The sequence below is a fragment of the Spodoptera frugiperda genome, chromosome 25, assembly GCF_023101765.2.
Source record: "Spodoptera frugiperda isolate SF20-4 chromosome 25, AGI-APGP_CSIRO_Sfru_2.0, whole genome shotgun sequence".
In the NCBI taxonomy this organism is placed as follows: domain Eukaryota; kingdom Metazoa; phylum Arthropoda; class Insecta; order Lepidoptera; family Noctuidae; genus Spodoptera; species Spodoptera frugiperda.
In genome coordinates, this window is record NC_064236.1 from 21,730,451 (window position 1) to 21,749,839 (window position 19,389).

Genomic DNA, 19,389 nt, shown 5'->3' on the forward strand with positions numbered 1-19,389 from the left:
TATTTTTCAAAAATAATGCTTATAAAGTACATTAAATCATCAATAAATAAAACATTACACACACTACCATGCATAGTATCTGATCGTATTTGACAAAACGCCAAAATCGACAGACATTGCGATGATATTCTCACGTCTCATATGAATAGAGTTTTCCTGTTCATGATACGCCGGAATATATTAATTTGAATTTTACAAAACTAATAGCAATTCGTTAAATAAAAATTATCCTTGAACGTATGTTAATTGGTATTGTAAATTAAATCGTATATGGTCGAATTTCGACCACTAGCCGACCACTAGTACGATTTAATTATAGGAAGATACCCATTTCGTGTTCGATTACAAATGTTTTCCATCACGTGTCGTTCAAACTGTACTGATAATTTCCCCTCCTGTGTCGATGTGTGCGTGTGATGTACTCATGCGACATGGAGTCCTCACTAATAGACGAACGGAAAATTAATCCATATACGAGGGCGAACGAACAATAATACCTATGCTCCATAACCGAGTACTCTTTTTAATGACCTTTTGTGTTATTAATCTGAGCGTGTGCATCAAATTATGTATTTCTTAATCATTCCCCTATAACTACATACTTTGTAATCCGAAACAGACACGTGGGGACAGTAACGTACGTAGGGTATTCCAGTATTCTATTATTACTGCCACAATGGGGCATCCGAAACATAGTCCATTGAAACAGATTTTGTTCAAAAGGACTAAAGAGGTTGATTCTATATTCCATAGTAATAAGTATTGCAAAAAATACAATCCTGGCAAAACAATGAGAAAAGTTCTAAAGTGAACAATAAGAAAAATTCTTATTTTTTCCATAATTCAGTATCCAGTGGTAGCCAATTTTAAAAGGTCTTGGTGGGATCTTAAATTTTAAACAATGAAACAATAGATATATGTAGTACTAGCTTCCGCCCGCGACTCCGTCCGCGCGGATGTCGGTCTTCGCGTGGAATTTTTATTTCTCCATTCTGAGTAACTCTGACAATGACATCTTATAAATATCTATTGGACCCAAATACGGCGAGGCCCATAATAATTAAGGAGATCCCTCTATTGAGCTACTGCTGTTGAGCAGAATAAAACTGAAAAATAAAGATTTTTTTTCTACGTATTTTTCCAGGATAAGAAGTAGGTATCCTATTTTATGCCCAGGATAATAAAGTATAATTATACCAAGTTTCATCGAAATCGAACCGTTAGTTTTCACGTGATGCCTGAACATATATAGACAGACAGACAAAAAAAAATTAATCACATATTTGGGCTTGGTATCGATCCAGTAACACCCCCTGCTATTTATTTTTTCAATATTTTCAATGTACAGAATTGACCCTTCTACAGATTTATTATATGTATAGATAGTAGACTTCGTACTTGTAATAGTCTAGTGTTTCTCCCGCAGGCTGTGATCCAGGTCGACCCGGAAGATTTGGTGGTGAACACGGCTATACTGCAGCTCGCGGGGTACACACCGCCGGCGCAGCCGTACCACCCACCTTCCATACAGGCGCTCCCCGATCATGACAAACAGGCATACGACTGCATTGTCAAATGTATGGAACACCTCGCGGTTTACCTCAAGTATTGCGGCAATGGTGAGTATTAAACACTCTTTGTTATAGAAGTTTCTGGAGTAGTAAGTGATGGGACTGCTGGAGTCTGGAAAGTGCTCGAGTGGCAATTACAGACCATGAGCATCATTCATTCATCCGTCAGGCCGTCAGGCAGACCCTAGCTAGTAAATCAGCCATCATAACCGTCGACAATACCTAATATTTTGATGATCCAGCACCAATGTAAAATAGAAAAATGCTTCATTACGTCAACGATTTTTTTATCTGATCCTCTACCACCTCTACTCTTGGTCTCCCGTATGGAAACTTTTCTCAATTCTATTTTGGAGTGTGAATAGACAATCTTTTTGAAACTAAATATTTATGAGCAAATTAAATGTGTAACGCAACTGAACATTTCAGTAAAACTCTGCTGAATAGGCATGTAAATGGCATGTAGAAGAAATAGCAAAACTACACTCACTTTAATTGGGGTTTAGTCCGTCAAAATTCTCAGTAATAGCACGGTGCGCGGTGCATCGAATGTCTACATTGATTATAACCAATTAAAACTACACCAGTTGTAAATACATACATACATTTACCTATAACAGGTGTGGTCTGATATTGCGATTATTATGACAGATAGTATAATAGCTACAGTAGCTGCTTTATACAAGACGGGCATTTATTAAGTTTCACTCACAATTAATCTGCACTCAGGATTTTGCTATGAACGCATTATGTCGGTAGGTATTCCCTGAGATAAAAGGCTACTATGAGTAATCAAGTTAGTGTTATGAAGTAAGTCTGTAGCTAATTTCCTCTTTCCTCTTGTAATAAATGTACATTTTATATGTAGTCTGAGTCATATCTGGGATGATGAAATATCGTGTCGGAGTTCCTCGAATTCTTGCAAGAAAAGGAAAGCAAGAAAAAGACTACGTTCATAATATTCTTATAATATGTACCTACTGTTTACCGTGCACTTCGTAGTGAGGGCTGTCTACAGATTTATGTAGCCCAAATGCTTTGTTAGAACCACGTTTTAAGATCAATACCATAATCGGATTCAGTTTGACGATGTTGACTCAATGAATGAGTCCGAGTTATCATTTAAATATTATGATTGTACAGACGAATATACCATGTCGTTGTTTGGGTTCATCCATATTACACCCGATAGGTAAAGTATATTTAAAGCGTACGATGGAAAAATGTATTTTAAAGTTATAGTACTTATATCTATGTTCTTCCTTACGTTTTTGCTTTTAAAAGAACTTGTGGAATAATAACGTCGGCGTTTGAGAAGCATTGTCATCCAGAAACTTAGGCAACGAACTTTGATGTCTACTTGGGATCCTGATTTTTTAATGTATTTACCGTGCTCCCTCTGAAATTCGCAGACGGAGGCAAACTCTTCCAACTAAAACACGTACTTATTTTGTGATGTGAACTACAAGTTTTAAGCTTTACTGAAAATATCCCTGTTAAGTAGGTATTTTGTTTTATAAGTATTCTGTTTTATCTGTTTTAACATCTCGCACTTTCTCCGTGACTACAAATTAAATAGTTAGGTATGTACGGGTGTCAACATGGTCCTTAAATCAGGGGACCTCAAATAAACTAGCAACCTACTGCAATGGAAAGGGACATGCTAAATATCATAATGTCTAACAGATTAAAAAAAAAGTCATTAGGAACAAAACAAAAACTACTGATGTAATTAACAAAATCAAAAGACTTAAATGACGATGGGCTAGTCACTTGGTAAGAGGACACGACAAATGGAGCAAAAGGGTGACATGGTAGTACCCAATTGAAGGCAAAAGGAAGAGAGGACCACAGAAAAGATGGGATGATGATATCAGACAAGTCACATGGCACAGAGTGGCTCAATAAAGAAAGGAATGGGAATGGTTGGAGGAAACCTTTGCCAACTTTTTTTATTTATTTTTTGAGTGGGGAAAATCATCCTATGACTTTTCCCGCTTCGGGTGAGGCGAGAGGGAGAGTCAGACTCTCTTACTGACTAAAAGCCACCCCGTTCCTACCCCTGCTTCTCGAGCCGGAGCCCCAGTAAACCCGCTAGGTAGTCCGCAGCTCCAGATCAGGCATCAGCCCTACTGGGCCCCATCTGTGGTGGTTTGATGGCTCTTTGAGGCTCGCAACGCAACGCGCCGCACGCACGGGTCTGGTTCTGGTCGGGCGGCGAGCTACCCTTGCTCACCGTCCGCAGACCCGCACTTACGGTGGCCGGAGATCGTCTCGCGATCCCCGACGCCCGGAGTGTCTCTCGCGACGGCTGGGGCGTGAGGAGGTTCGTTCTCTCACGCTCCCCGCCTCCTCCTTAGCTAGCATGACTGCTTCGCAGGAGGAGACGGCATCCCAGTCCCCCTCGCTCCGCACCATGCTCTGAACCAATGCTGGACGCGAGTGCCACCTTTGCCGACTGGCAAACAGATCTAGGAAAGATAACTAAGCAACAAATATTACTTTAAACTGTTTATTAAGTTTATGATTTCAATGTAAATTCTTTACATAAGTTTAATAAAATCTATTGTACTAAGTTAAGCGATCTGAATAAAGGGCTAATATTATTATCATTATGTTTGTCCTTTCACGGGTCCCGGACCTTTGGAAGGCGTACGAGGAGCGGAAGCCAGCTCACAAAGACCTGTTGAACATTTTTAATCTAAATGTAATGAGACATCAGTCGGCGATTATCCCTGTACGTACTATGGAAGTACACCAAAGGACAATCCACGGTTCATGCAGGACTATTGTGAGATATGGTAAAAAGAAATGATAAGGATATGGGTGTGGGTGGCTATGGAACAGTTAACCGGTTAACTATGGGGTACTATGGCCCCTGGCCTGACCAATATTGATACATACGGATAAACAGGCAGGCTAGCAAACTCAAGGCAACTCCAAGTTGAAGGCAACTCCACTCTTGCGAATCTCCACTGACTATACTCAAACCAGCCAGTTAAGGCAAGAATGAGGCAGGAGAGGTCTCTCCGGATAGTCACGGGTACCTACTAACCGGAATTGAAGAATAGAGCCTCTCCCGGCAGTCAAGTCCGTGCGGTCGCCACTGCGCAACAGCTCGCCACTAGCTGCCTTGCGGACTTATTTATTATAGACGACAGGTGTCTCAAATATGTAAGGATAATTAATAAAGGTCATTGGGCGGAAACCGACCCGGTCGCGGACACGAATGAAAATGATATCAAATGAAAGAGTATAAATTTATTTAACATTAGGTATGATTATTTTTTTAATCCATGGGACAAAAAAGTTAGAACCAAAAATAGACGAAATTAAGTCGCAACTTTGACATACTTCCCAAATCGATTAATGAAGCTGAAAATTGGCATAGATGTTAACTACATGATTATAAACAAAATGTCAAAAATCCCCATCGATTAGACTTTTACCAAATGAAATATTCAAGGTCAAAAGGTCAAAATTACGGTTTTTTCTATTTTTCTCGAAAAGGACAAGTTTTATCGTACAAATATGTTCAACAGAGTTGTAGATCTTACAATTTTTTACAAAAATGGTTCATCACTTTTACCTTTACGACTGTCCATTCGTGAGATATCGCGGTTTTAATGAAATAAAACGTATTTTATATAATACTCGCAGGGTTTTACTGCTGCTCGGCTCCTATTAATTGTAGGTAGCATGATGTTTTATAGCTTATAGCATAATTCGATAAATGAACTAATTAACAAAAAAAACACTTCGATTCGGACTACTAGTTCTGGAGATTAGCGTGTTCTATAAATTCTTCAGCTTAAAATATTAGTACTACTTTTCCGCAGTTTCAATCGATGCTGGCCTTCTATTAAGCATAGCCTAATGTTTCATTAATTATAACCTACCTCAATAATTAATGGACTATCAAACACAAAAGCAATAATTCGATTCGATGTTGTAGTTCTGGAGGTGTGCTCGTTCAAAGATACAAACTCTTAAGCTTATATATTAAGTTACTAAGTATTCCGGCGCTGTTTCAATCGCTCTGCTCAGTACTTGTAGACCATTATTATATTGTATTGAATAATCCATTCATCCAGGAAGCTTATAGGCTATAAAACATCACGCTATGATGATATACTAGGAGCCGAGCAGCGAGTAAAACCGCGGGAGTGGTACTTACGCGCTAATCTCCAAAACTAATACTGCGACTTTTTTTTTGGTTCTGGATAGTCTACTTATCGAGGAAGGTTAAGCTATAATAAAATATTACGCGACGGTCAACAGGGGCCGAGCAGCGGATGAGACCAAGCAGGAGTTTTACTATTATTTGAAGCTGAAGAGTTTGTTTGAACGCACTAATGTCTAGAACTACTGGTTCGCACCAAATTGTTATTTTTGTGTTGAATAAGTCCATGTATCGAGAAAGGCTATACGCTATAAAACATCTCGCTACAATTAATAGAAGTAGAGTAGCAGATAAAACTATGCGGAAGTAGTACTAATATTTAAAGCAGAAGAATTTGTTTGAACACGCTAATCTCAAGAACTATTGACCTGCATCGAATTATTCTTTTTGTGTTAAATAGTCCATTTGTTGACTACAATCAATAGGAGGAGGTAAAATCGCGTGGGAGATAGCGAGTCAAACTCATTGAGTTATGTAAACTATGATTTATTTATTTAAAACCGTGATATCTCACGAATGAAAAGTCGTAAGACTAAAAATGATAAACCATTTTTGTAGAAAATTGTATGATATACAACTGTGTCGAACATATTTTAACGATAGAACTTGCCGTTTTCGAGAAAAATTGAAAAAACCATAATTTTGACCTTTTAACCTTGAATATTTTTTTTACCAAAAGTGAGATCGATGAGGATTTTTGACATTTTGTTTATAATGGTGCACTTAACGTTTATGCTATTTTTCAGCTCTATGCGAATTATGTTAAGGATATTAATCACGCCAAATAAATAATTATGTAAAAGTTTATTTTTCTCCACTCTCCCACATCCCACAAGAAAGCGACCCTTACCATGATAAACTAGACACATTTTATTCATATATCCTGATAATTTCATTTCTGTCCGCCGTGGGTTTTTTCCCATACATTTTGCCCATTGACCTTTTTTGGCCTCCACTCTTGGGACTAAGTTGTGGGTTGATACGTAAATAAATATAGTAAGTAAATGTTTTACATTTTTGATGAAGTGGTTCCCGTCGGCCATTCGAGAGTCTCTCTCGACGCTCCAAGGTCCTGAGTCATTATCAATTATCATTACTGGTAATAGAAAGTTTGGGATTGGTTTATGCTTGCTACAAAGTAGTGTTTCAATTAGAACCCTGGTAACCTCAGTCACTGTTTCACGCCGGTTTTGTGTTTTGTTTTCCAGCAAACAATAGTATGGCTGGTAGCCGGCTTTCTCGGCCTATGCAGAGGAAGCTGGTTATGCTACTGCAGTGTGCCGTCACCGACGCGGAGGGAAGGGGCAGGGCGGCGCGAGCTGCGCGGTCCCTTGGCGAGAGAACCGTCACCGAACTGATACTGCAACATCAGGTAACAACACCAGTTCTAAAATCCTTAACTGACTCAACGGTTCTCGTTAATTTGACAGCTTATTTAATATTGTCCACTAGTATTTACGGACATCTGATACGGTTCTATCTACAAAGTAAAGTATTTTCTTTAGGTTTTCCGATCAGTCGACTTGTATCATCAGAGATCAGGTCTGGTACTTTTGTATCGTAATATGCTTGCCATATGTTGTGTTCGCTTTGGTTTTTCTTAATTAGGAGAAGTTAACGAAAACGGGCATTAGCTTTTTCAAATGGTTAGGGTTAACGGCCCAACCAACTCTGAATGAGCTGACATCCCTTTTCATATTATATTATGCACTACCGTCCCTACGGATTTGGGTTATCTGAAGCCGATTCAAACAAAGTAACTTAAGTTGAATAGTAATTGCGACGAGTATAGAGTATGCTTCTGTCTACCCATTTATGGTTACTAATAAGCTATATTATTGCGAACTGTACTAGAGTCGCTCTTCACTGCATATAAATGTACTCCCCACCCATAATATTGAGTCGCGCCCGGAACGCGTCGCGCCTGAAAGAACCACTATAGATGGAGCCCAGTAGAGCTGATGCTGACCCGGGGCTGCGGACTGCCCAGCGGGTTACCAGGGCTTCGCCTCTAAAAGCAAAAGTAGGAGCGGTGTGGTCTTTAGTTAGTAAGTTTGACACTCTCTCTCGCCTCGCCTAAGGCGGGACAAGTCAATGGATGATTTAAAAAAATATGACGTTTTTGTTGATGATACAGTACAGTTCGTGAATAAACAAACATACTAAAACTTTTAAAGCTAGTGTGTTTCACCACGTTTATTATGCAAAACGTGTGCTATGCAAGTCTCGTGACGTTCAAAGCAAGTTTGACATCACTTGGTTCAAGCTCGATTAAGTACGGCGGCGGCGATTTGCGTCACTGTCTTCATGTGAATTCGTTTAGCGTCCTTACACATTAACTCCTGCCAGAGTGAACCCAGACAATGATCGCTAAATACATTCTTAGTTATACGTGCCTACGTGTGAAAAGGTTAATTGAATCGTTAGTTTTCATTATTTTTTTATAAACTGATCTTAAATTAAGCCCCAACCGCACTACAACTGTACCGCGGCAGTTTTTAACTGCTTTTCATTAATTACTTAGGAGCAGTGAAAATTGGAACGTACTCACCATCATTTTTCACTCATAGGTATACTTTTATTATTTTTTTATTTAGATAATACCAACGTTTGTTTACACCAGTACAATATAATAAATACATGCAAGTTCTTAAAGTAAGTGTAACAAATACTTATAGGTGAATACAGCATTATCGGTTATACCTTACTGTTATATAATATAAATACTAAGTAAAACAGTTGTTATATATCGACATATTAACACAAAAAAAGGCTTGCAAGAAAAAAAATTTGAAAAGTACAGAGAGACAGTAACCCACATTTATGCGTTTTTTAGTTTCTCTTGGACAGATGTCTTAGCAGCGTAGATCGGAACCGACCAAATGACGTCACGTGAATGTCCACCAAATCGCTACAGTTGCTTAGCAACCTGCATAGTCTCGGTAATGGGGAATTTGCTCCTAGTACAGTCCTGCGAGGAGGCGGATACAGAGGGGTGATGCGATTGCGTGGGTATCCAGCAGGCACTCGCCACTCGGTATTTCACTTTGTTTAATAGCACTGGGCAGTCTACAATGTTGTTCATTAATTTATACATGAATAAGCAATCTGACAATTCTCTACGACTATTTAAAGATATCATTCGATATTGTGAAAGTTTGTTTTTATACGATGCTTTTCTTATTGCCTTATTACTGCCTTTTACTAGATGCCACATGAATCGCTTCTGTATTCGTTCCAATCGAAGTGAATGTGTAGCAAAATGAGGCCTCCACACAACACTGCAATAATCCAGGGTATTACGTGGGTGTTTCTTCAAAAAACTTTAACTTTTATTTAACAAATCATTATTCTCCCGCGTTATTAAGCATCATGGTAGCTTATTGTCATCCTTATTTATATTTGATTGGTTGAGAGCAGTGTCACAGCTTAATTTATTGAAACCAAATTTTGTGTTTCAATCGCCAGAATTGTTAACTTTTGGGTGAGGATAATGACGCCGTTAACTTTTTGTGACTTTTTTTGAAGAATCACCCACGTACAAGGCTATTAAACAATGTGTACTATTTTTGGACGAATGCTGCGTATTTTTTTCCATTTCGTATAATAAATCCTAACATTCTAGAGGCCTTCTCTATTATAATCTCTAGGTGAGGTAGAAAAGTCATCTTTTTATCAAAAAAATTCAATCAGAATATGCTATAAATATTCAATCAGAACAATGGAATATTACTGTATCAATTTGTATCCCCCTTCTGAAAAAAAAAAAATTAAAATTCCTCGTTGATTTCACCTTACTTTTGATATTAGAAACTAATTGGTTTTAAACCACGTCGGGTTTTAGAAACTTGGAAGACCGGGGTATAATAAAATGTACAACAACTACAATGTAACATTAAAAGCTAAACCGAACACAATTTTGAATGAAAAACAACAATACAAAATTACGCAGATTCACCCACAAAACAGAATTATTAAAAAAAAACAAAATAAGCAAAATCAATAACTCCTAGCTGGCGCCATCTTGTTTTCATCTCGTCGGGCGTCGAACCACTGTTTAAATATTCCCGCCACAAGAAGACGTTTTTTTCTTCTATGCTTCTAACAACATAATATTATGTATATGGGGGTAATCATAATACAATATTAGCTTGCCTACCCTATTCCGAGTCCGCCACTGATGTTTTTCATTATCTTAAGTTGTTATTTGTATACTTTTTATGATATAAAATTTCTTAAATAATAAATCTAAAGAATCTATACTTAGATAGCAAGCTGGAGGTCGTAGTTTTAAACGTTCCGGTCCGATACTTCACTTGCGAAAAGGTTGTGACTGGTGACATATGTATAGGCTGGTAAATGAGCAGATGGAGCAACTGCTGGTAAGCTTAGAACCAACTTTCACGCCGGTTTTATCACTCCAATCGTAGGTCCAATGTCCAGGTCCAATCGTACTAAAGCACGTCTATAGTTAAGTTTGCCGTGTGGTTTTGTTACAGAACCCACAGCAATTGAGCGCCAACCTGTGGGCGGCAGTGAGAGCGCGCGGCTGTCAGTTTCTCGGCCCGGCGATGCAGGAGGAAGTCCTCAAACTTGTACTGCTGGCTCTCGAGGACGGATCTGCACTATCCAGAAAGGTAAATAAAACTGCTCCTTCGCTGAATCATCATCACCTTCATATATTCGCGGTCCGTGATAGTCCACGGCTCGACTATCACTATCACATAAGCTTGGATGGCAGGTTAAAGATCTTGTTAGCAGATCTATCAGAGAGCGCTGCTGCTGTAAATAATGTTATTTTTAGCCACTTTTTATTTAGTTTCACAGTCTCTTGTTATAAAGAAAATTTTAGATATGGACTGGCATTCTTCAAACTATCACGGACCACGAACCTCCTTAAATTATCTCGCCTCGTTAATTGGATACGGACTAAGTTGTTACGGACTCACAATCGGAAAATTAAAATCTAATTAGTCCGTCAGTTGGGTAATGAAAAAATATTAGACACGTATTTTTTATTTTATCGTATAAGATAACAATACTTATATAAAACATACTTAAAAGTGACGTCACGCGATATTTCAAATCAATATATTGTCCAAAGTACTGGTTTCTATAAGAAAATAAAAAATACGTGGCTAATATTTTAAAATAATCTACAAGACGGACATTAAGGACGCGTTCTTAAATCTGACCTAAATAAGCTATTTTTCGGTGTATATTACGACCAAAAGAAACTTAACTGAACATAACTAACATTTACAATAGATAGATCACTTCTTTATCTCCAAAAATATAGATTTGTAATGTGAAAAAAGTTATATTTTATTATTGCAAACACGATTTTTCTTTACCTCTTCACACAAAATTGACAAAAAAGGGTTGAGTTTAGGGATATTTTACTGCTACTACACGCATAATTCTGAATCTCAAAAAATATCCCGGGGAAGCAGACATAATCAAAAATTATACTATTGGAAAAAAATACGAAAATATTACAAATTGTCTCGGAAATAAATAAAAGTTCCCGTTTAATTTTTTCTCCTATTTTGCTGTCAGACATCAACTTTAAAGCGTAGCAATAAGGGTTATTTTATTTGTTTACTATTTAGATTTATTGGATAGAAAATGTCAAATGAAATTTCAGTCTGCGCTCGAGCGCTGTCGTGAGTGGACGCTGCGTCGCCTGTTACAAAAAATGGCCTTGAAAAAGATCGCTGTACGAGTACAAAATATTTGATATTATACTTCACAAACCAATCTTGATATTTTAAACATTCTGTACGAGCTGTCTTACCTTGTCAAGTTACAAGGTAAGATATTTTTTATTTTACTGAACGAATGTTTCGTTATATTATTTTGAACATGAGGTTAAATCAAAATCCAAGATGGCGCCGACAAGATTTGCCAACTTTCCATCATGGGTGTCATTTTCATGGTTTTCGGGGTCGCTTATAGCGAATATGGAGTCAAAATTAAAATCCAAGATGGCGCCGACAAGACTTGCCAACTTTCCGTCATGGGTGTCATTTTCATGGTTTTCTGGGTCACTTATAGCGAATATGAAGTCAAAATTAAAATCCAAGATGGCGCCGACAAGATTTGCCAAATTTCCATCATGGGTGTCATTTTCATGGTTTTCGGGGTCGCTTATAGCGAATATGAAGTCAAAATTAAAATCCAAGATGGCGCCGACAAGATTTGCCAAATTTCCATCATGGGTGTCATTTTCATGGTTTTTGGGGTCGCTTATAGCGAATATGAAGTCAAAATTAAAATCCAAGATGGCGCCGACAAGATTTGCCAACTTTCCATCATGGGTGTCATTTTCATGGTTTTTGGGGTTGTTTATAGCGAATATGGAGTCAAAATCAAAATTCATGGGTGTCATTTTCATGGTTTTCGGGGTCGCTTATAGCGAATATGAAGTCAAAATTAAAATCCAAGATGGCGCCGACAAGATTTGCCAAATTTCCATCATGGGTGTCATTTTCATTGTTTTCTGGGTCACTTATAGCGAATATGAAGTCAAAATTAAAATCCAAGATAGCGCCGACAAGATTTGCCAAATTTCCATCATGGGTGTCATTTTCATTGTTTTCGGGGTCGCTTATAGCGAATATGAAGTCAAAATTAAAATCCAAGATGACGCCGACAAGATTTGCCAACTTTCCATCATGGGTGTCATTTTCATGGTTTTCGGGGTCGCTTATAGCGAATATGGAGTCAAAATTAAAATCCAAGATGGCGCCGACAAGATTTGCCAACTTTCCATCATGGGTGTCATTTTCATGGTTTTTGGGGTTGTTTATAGCGAATATAAAGTGAAAATCAAGTTCAAGATGGCGCCGACATAAATATATTAATTTTTCGACATGAGTGTCATTGTTGTGATTTTTGAGGTCGCTAATATCGAATACGGAGTGAAAATTAAGTGGTGATTCCTAGATAGCGCAAATAAAATAAAAGGTTGTCGACATTTTTTATCATTGTGCCAGTCGTGTTTTTTATGGTTTTTGGGTCCGTAATATTAATACTAACAATAATTTTAATATTAATATTATTTTATATTGTATGTTTTAAATATTATTTAAAAATGTAAATTTAGAGAATTTTAAATAAATATGGAGTATTAATATTAATACTAACAGTGGGCGGAAAATTTGGTATTGTTATGAGAATAAATAGTATAAAAGATATGGCGAAAAAGTGCTCATCACGCTGAATATCTTTTCTTAAGAAAGTATATTCAAATCTCTTCAGGTTCGGCTGGGCTGTTAGGAGTCCATGTCAGGGATTCTACATCCTCGATTTTCGTATGTCGCCAACAAGTGCTCATCACGCTGAACAACTTTTCTTAAGAAAGTATATTCATATCTCTTCAGGTTCAGCTGGGCTGTTAAGTGTCCACGTCAGGGATTCTAGATCCTCGATTAATTTCTACGAGGTATTAATTTGCCACCGGTCCTTGATAAGTCTACAAAGTTTGAACGAAATCGGTCCGTTTAAAATGGGTAAAAATCGAGTTGGAAGAGGTTGGTTACATAGAAACATACAAACAAACAAACACACATACATACATTCTTTACATATGAAACTAAATAAAAGCATGTAAAAAGTTAGTTTTGCGTTGGCACCATTTGATTTTTGATTTCGAACGCTTACTTTCCGAAAACTATGAAAATGACACCAATCGAATAATCCGAGCCCAAATTCGGCACACTTGGCTCTTGTCGTCCGTAAGTTACATCCAGTAGAATTGAATTGAACATCAGATAACACAAAACATTTGAGTCTACGCACGCACTAAACAAAATAAAAATATTAAAAAAGAAAGTAAGAAAACATTCAAACTTTCAAAGTATCAAGTTCATTTTGTCATAATTTCCGCAGCTATCCGTGCGTATGTGTGTATTGTCGAGAGTCGTGTCAATGTAGTGATGCGATTCGATACCTATCAATTATGAGAACGCGTCCTTAAAATAAAAATTAGTCATCTACCCTGTTACAGACTAGATTTTTAAAATATATTGTAAGTAAAAAAGTCATATTGAAATGTAAGCCAAATTATGAGAAATTGTAGGTACAACATTTGTAAAATACTACAAGTGCACACCAAAGTAGAGTACCTTATAGCTATGGAACAGTATTACTCAAGTGGATATAAAGAGCCTGTAACACACAGTTATCTACTGGGAGGGCTGTACAGGGTAAATTTGTAATACCTAAGGTTAAAAATTACTACGGAAAAAGGACTCGGCAATATTTGACCCCAATAATTTATAATAAAGGTAGCTTTCATAAGAAATAACACTGTTAACTTAAAGAAAATACTGAAGAAGGAATTTTAAATATGTTAAATACATAAGTACCTATTTAAAATTAAAGTTCATTGTTTTAAATATAAAGATATATACAGTAGGAACTCGATTATCCGGCTCTCGGTTATACGGATTCGCGATTATCCGGACTACCGACTCATTATATTAAAATTACTTAGGAGTCGAATTTATGCAAGTATGAACATGTCGGAACTGGAATTACCCCTTATTAACATTGATTTTCATTCATATGTGTTTGTTGTTTTTAATAAACACATAACATCGTATGTACAACATAATATGTATGCACAAAATTTGCTTTTCTTCGTAAGTTCGATTATCCGGATTTTCGATTATCCGAATGCCTAACGACAATAATTAGTCCGGTTAATCGAGTTTCTACTGTATTACGTATTCATTAATAGTAGAAATAAGTAATAAATAACATTGTATGATAATAATATTGTAATAACATTGTATGTGTTATACAGTTTGGCGATTTTTGATGTAAAAGTTAATACATGTATATTTTGGTGAATAAATTTTAAAAATAAAACACAATATCTGGCTATAAAAATATACAATGATCTCTTGCCAAAATACACTTTATTTATAAAACAAAAGGGTTGTATGTTGTGTGTTTCTGTTACAGGTGTTAGTGATGTTTGTTGTCCAAAGACTGGAGCCTCATTTTCCGCAGGCTTCCAAAACTAGCATAGGCCATGTCGTCCAGCTCCTTTACAGAGCTTCTTGCTTTAAGGTAAGTCCTGAGGTAAGTTAACATAAGTTATTTATGTGTACTTTATCTTAAACAAAATACTATAAATCTTATTAAGTTTCTGTCAGCTCAGCTGGCTGGCTGAAAAATTTGCTTGTATAGACTTAAAGTAACCATCAACAGTCTATGAGTGACCACTGCTGCATTAGTGCGGAGGAGTAGTAGGAGTAGAGTAGAGTAGAGGAGGAGATGCGGTATCCCAGTCCCGCTCGCTCCACACTATAGCCTGAACCAATGCCGCGGGGAATTGAACACTGAAGAACCAATAGTAGCCTAGCAAAAGAACGTTATTTAATTTTCCATTGGCGTCGAGTTTCGGTCAAATTCATAGAGAAACTGATATGACTGAGTGAGAGACTTACTAATGTATTTTTTTTTATTCCACAGGTATCTAAACGCGAATGCGATTCATCTCTAATGCAACTAAAGGAAGAATTCCGCACATACGAGTCGTTAAGGCGCGAACATGACGCGCAGATAGTTCAAATAGCAACGGAGGCGGGGCTTAGGATAGCCCCCGACCAATGGAGTGCGCTGCTCTACGGAGACACCGCCCACAAGAGTCACATGCAGAGCATTATTGGTATGTGTGCACAAATATAAACCTTATCACAATATCTTAGATAACCTTCCTCAACAACCATGGAAGCTTAATTAATTTGTATGATGAGAACTTTGTACATGTTGTGGGCGATAAGTAATATACAACTCTATACAACGTGTTTTTTTTCCATAACTCTAGAGTTACCCTACCTACCTAGGTAGGGTATGATTGAGACCATATTAAAGAATCGACTGGCATGTGAATTATGTTTAGGATATTTGTGACGTCATCCGTTGATTTGCTCGTCGATAGTCTATGTGCGACTTCTGTCATCTGTCACTTGTTACTTGTCAATGTGTCGCCACACAGTCATTGATTTTTTTTTTAATTTTTCATACAAAATAATTCGACAATATCTCGATTATAAAAATCCGTTGCGTGCGGTGCGTGCGATGCGGGCCTTTGGACGCGTACCTTAAGTTATATCGAGTTAAAATAAGTTATAGCGGTACATAGACTGACAAAAGTAGACCTCTTACATTGTCCTGACTAAACCAATGATTGTTTTTTTATTATTATTTAATTATTATTTTTACCTTTTCTATGTTTTTAGTTTGTGGCCTTTGAAGTTAGTATTTTTGCATGTAATCTGTATGTTTCAGACAAATTGCAAACTCCGCAATCGTTCGCGCAGTCAGTCCAGGAGTTGTTCATAGCGTTGCAGAGGACCGGTGACCCAGCGCAACTGGTGGTCATGAGCATGCACCTCGACAGACTAGCCAACATCGACGCTAGCCCTGGTATGTATTTATTTACCACATTTTCTGGTACTACATCGAGCTATGTTATCATGATCTCTGTTTGACCTTTCCACACATTCAGCGGTCAGTTTAAGCTGATTTTTGCATACGTGGTATTTCTCCAATCTTTTTGTTAACATTTCTACTTTGTATCGAAAAAATAAAGAAGTTTGACATAACGTTTTTAGGGTTCCGTAGTCAAATGGCAAAAACGGAACCCTTATAGATTCGTCATGTCTGTCTGTCTGTCCGTCCCTCCGTCCGTCCGTCCGTTAGTATGTCACAACATTTATTTTTATAAAATTAAAAAAAAAAGATATAAAATGAGATACCTTAATTAGAAACTGACACCACTAATATATAAGTATTTTTTTTTAATTTACGAGACCTCTACGAAATGTTTTCTAGACGCGAAGAACCCGTCTTGGCAGCAACTAGCTGAGGTGATGACGTCACTGAAAGAGGTCGTGGCCGGCCTCATACATTACTTGCAGCAACAGGCCACCGGGCGGGACTCCAACCACAATCAGAAACAACACCCACTGCCCGAACGGTGTATGGATAACAGTGCCAGTGAGTATTAATTATTTTTCTTTGAACTATGTCGTTGTATACACACTGACTGGTGAGATACGTTCAATATTTGAGGACGTGATAGTATGCGAACATATATCATGAAATAAAATAACATGAAAATGAAATATTTAATAACTTCTTAGTAAACTTCGTACACAGTACACCGAGTGTCCAGTATTTATTTATTTAACTGCGGAATACTTGGACACCGCGCTGACGTACGGATCGCGCAGCGCGCTATCAACACAGAATACATAGGTACCTACACTGTACAGCTATTTTTTTTATATAAAGTTAACGAGAATCGAGTACCGAGTACTCTCTATAAGTATTGAGCCTATTACACCAGTCACCCGGTATAGTCGTATAAAGCCATAAAAAACAGTTTATCATCGTCTCGCTTTAAATTATCTTTCCCCACATTCGATATTCATTATGGACATAAGCAATCGTTTGCAGATATACATATAACAGATACTTTGTATCTCAGAATATACCAACCACGATTAATTTAAAAACAATTAAAAACGCCAAAGCTTTTAATAAATAATATTGATGTATTTTTTTTTTTATAATAAATATCGTGATACACACTAAATTAACTAAAAAATAACGGTTTACTACTTTAATTACGTAAATATTATGAGAAAAGCTCTACTAGTTTCGAATCACAGACGGAGTCGCACGAAGCGCTTCGCTTCAAGCTTCCTTGTGCGAACTGCTAGGGAGTGGACCTCTTTGCCGGAGTCTGTGTTTCCTGATGGGTATACCCTGGGTGTATTCAAAGCCCGAGTGAATAGGTTACTTATGGGCAGACGTGCTCCATCGTAGGCCGGATCGTCACTTACCATCAGGTGAGATAGCGGTCAAACGTCGACCCATCAAACGTAAAAAAAGTCTTCATCATGGGTAGCGTACGCAGACGCTGCGACGTCGCGTTGGCGCTTACGCTCCGTAGAGCTTTTCTCTTTTCACAGTATATTTACGTGTATAAACCGTTATTTGTAGTTATTATCCAGTTCTACAATTAGGTAATTCATGAGAAACTTTTTAATTTATCTTAGAAATTTTAACTTATCATTTGGAATTGAATGAACAGCATAAAATAACTGCTAGAACACCTTGTATTCTACTACATATATTTTTCAAAAAACTACTTTATTGACTTAAAATAACTTTTATTTTTCATAGGTCAAATCTCCCCGCAGACGGCAGCGTCGACCCCAACACACAATAAGTACAAGGTGTCCATGTGCAGAGACGCGGCCACGCGCTCCTTCTGTCCTCGAGGAAACTCATGTACTTTCGCCCACTCGGAGGAAGAAATGGAAAGGTAAACATACTAAATCATTTCAGTTAGGCCCTATTCGCATGGGAGTTATTTGAAGTACGTTAAAAAGCGTTCAAATATAACGAGTGCGTCTCATAGAGTATGTTCATACGTCCAGCTCTATTATAACGCGACGCTTTTATCGGCCAGTGTTGCATTTTCAACGTTAAAGACTAAATCGCAATGCATACATACCAAAGCCGAAATTAAATGAAACTGCAAATGCGGCCTTGAAGCCTGTGCGCACAGCGATCCTTAATACCTTATGCAATTATCCGCATCAGCGATAAAAAATGTTGTGATTGCATGAAAATTGTATGTAACTTTGCACGGTATAGTCCTCGCCAAGAACTATAGACATTTTGTATTTGTGGCATTTTCTCATTATTTTATGGTAAAATAGAAAATAGATTTCCTTTCGAAAGTTTTTTTTTTAGCTTTGAATTTCTTCTCAATATTGTGTAGCGCTGGGGATACATTTTTAAAATAAATATTTTTTTTTTTTTACTAATGAAATAGTGAATAATTTACGAGATATTGTTATTCGGTATTGCATGGCTACTGCATAATTATTTTTTATATTATCTCAGTCAGCCTTCGGGAAAATGTTAGTTGTAATTAGATATGTAATCAAAAGTCGTTGCTTTATATTTCTTAACAGTAAAAGCTCTAGTACCTATTTGAGAATGGGACCTTATATTCGCCTCGCGAATTGTTTCGCTCACAGCATGCTTGCGTGTGTTATACCTAAGGCGACAAATATTTTTATATTACATAATACTTTGGCTATGCTTGCGACATTATCAAACGTGTAATAATCAGTATTTTTATAACTAGTCTTGCCATAAATATTGTAATAAAGAAAAAAAAAATCTTTTTAACTGCAAATAACATTTATTACTTTGACAGTGTGTTAGTTTAATACATAAATATACGAAACGTTGAGGCCAGTTATCAATAGAAGCACTCTTTCGAAGGGATTTTTTTTAAGTGTAACAGTATTTATGGCCAGACTAAGTATATAATTATATCAGTAATCAGTAACAGTGATCCTACTACTATTGAAAATATGAAAGTTATAAATAAGTTATAAATGTGAAAGTTTGTGAGGATTTATGTCTGTTTGTTTACCATAAAACCATTGAAATATAGCCCGCACAATCTTAGAAGTCAATTCTGACAGTTGCCATGTAGTCAGAGGTAAATAAGATCGATTGCTATTTATGACCACTGGATTAGAAAATATAATCTCAAAATAGACAAAATCTCAAAAACTTCCGAGATGA

At 37.1% G+C, this 19,389-nt stretch overlaps 1 protein-coding gene across 5 annotated transcripts in view; it reads left to right on the forward strand.

The window, feature by feature from the left end:
- The window catches only part of LOC118280236 (roquin-1), an 87,001-nt gene that overhangs the window by 55,456 nt on the left and 12,156 nt on the right, over positions 1-19,389 (forward strand). For 4 of the 5 annotated variants that reach the window (XM_050704085.1, XM_035600192.2, XM_035600270.2 and 1 more), the window contains exons 3-10: positions 1,427-1,619; positions 6,963-7,126; positions 10,254-10,391; positions 14,728-14,847; positions 15,241-15,436; positions 16,060-16,197; positions 16,606-16,770; positions 17,965-18,106. In XM_050704085.1, the coding sequence (XP_050560042.1) occupies positions 1,427-1,619; positions 6,963-7,126; positions 10,254-10,391; positions 14,728-14,847; positions 15,241-15,436; positions 16,060-16,197; positions 16,606-16,770; positions 17,965-18,106 (1,256 nt within the window). The remainder of the gene's footprint in view (positions 1-1,426; positions 1,620-6,962; positions 7,127-10,253; positions 10,392-14,727; positions 14,848-15,240; positions 15,437-16,059; positions 16,198-16,605; positions 16,771-17,964; positions 18,107-19,389) is intronic. The other variant, XM_035600347.2, reaches the window with a different exon arrangement.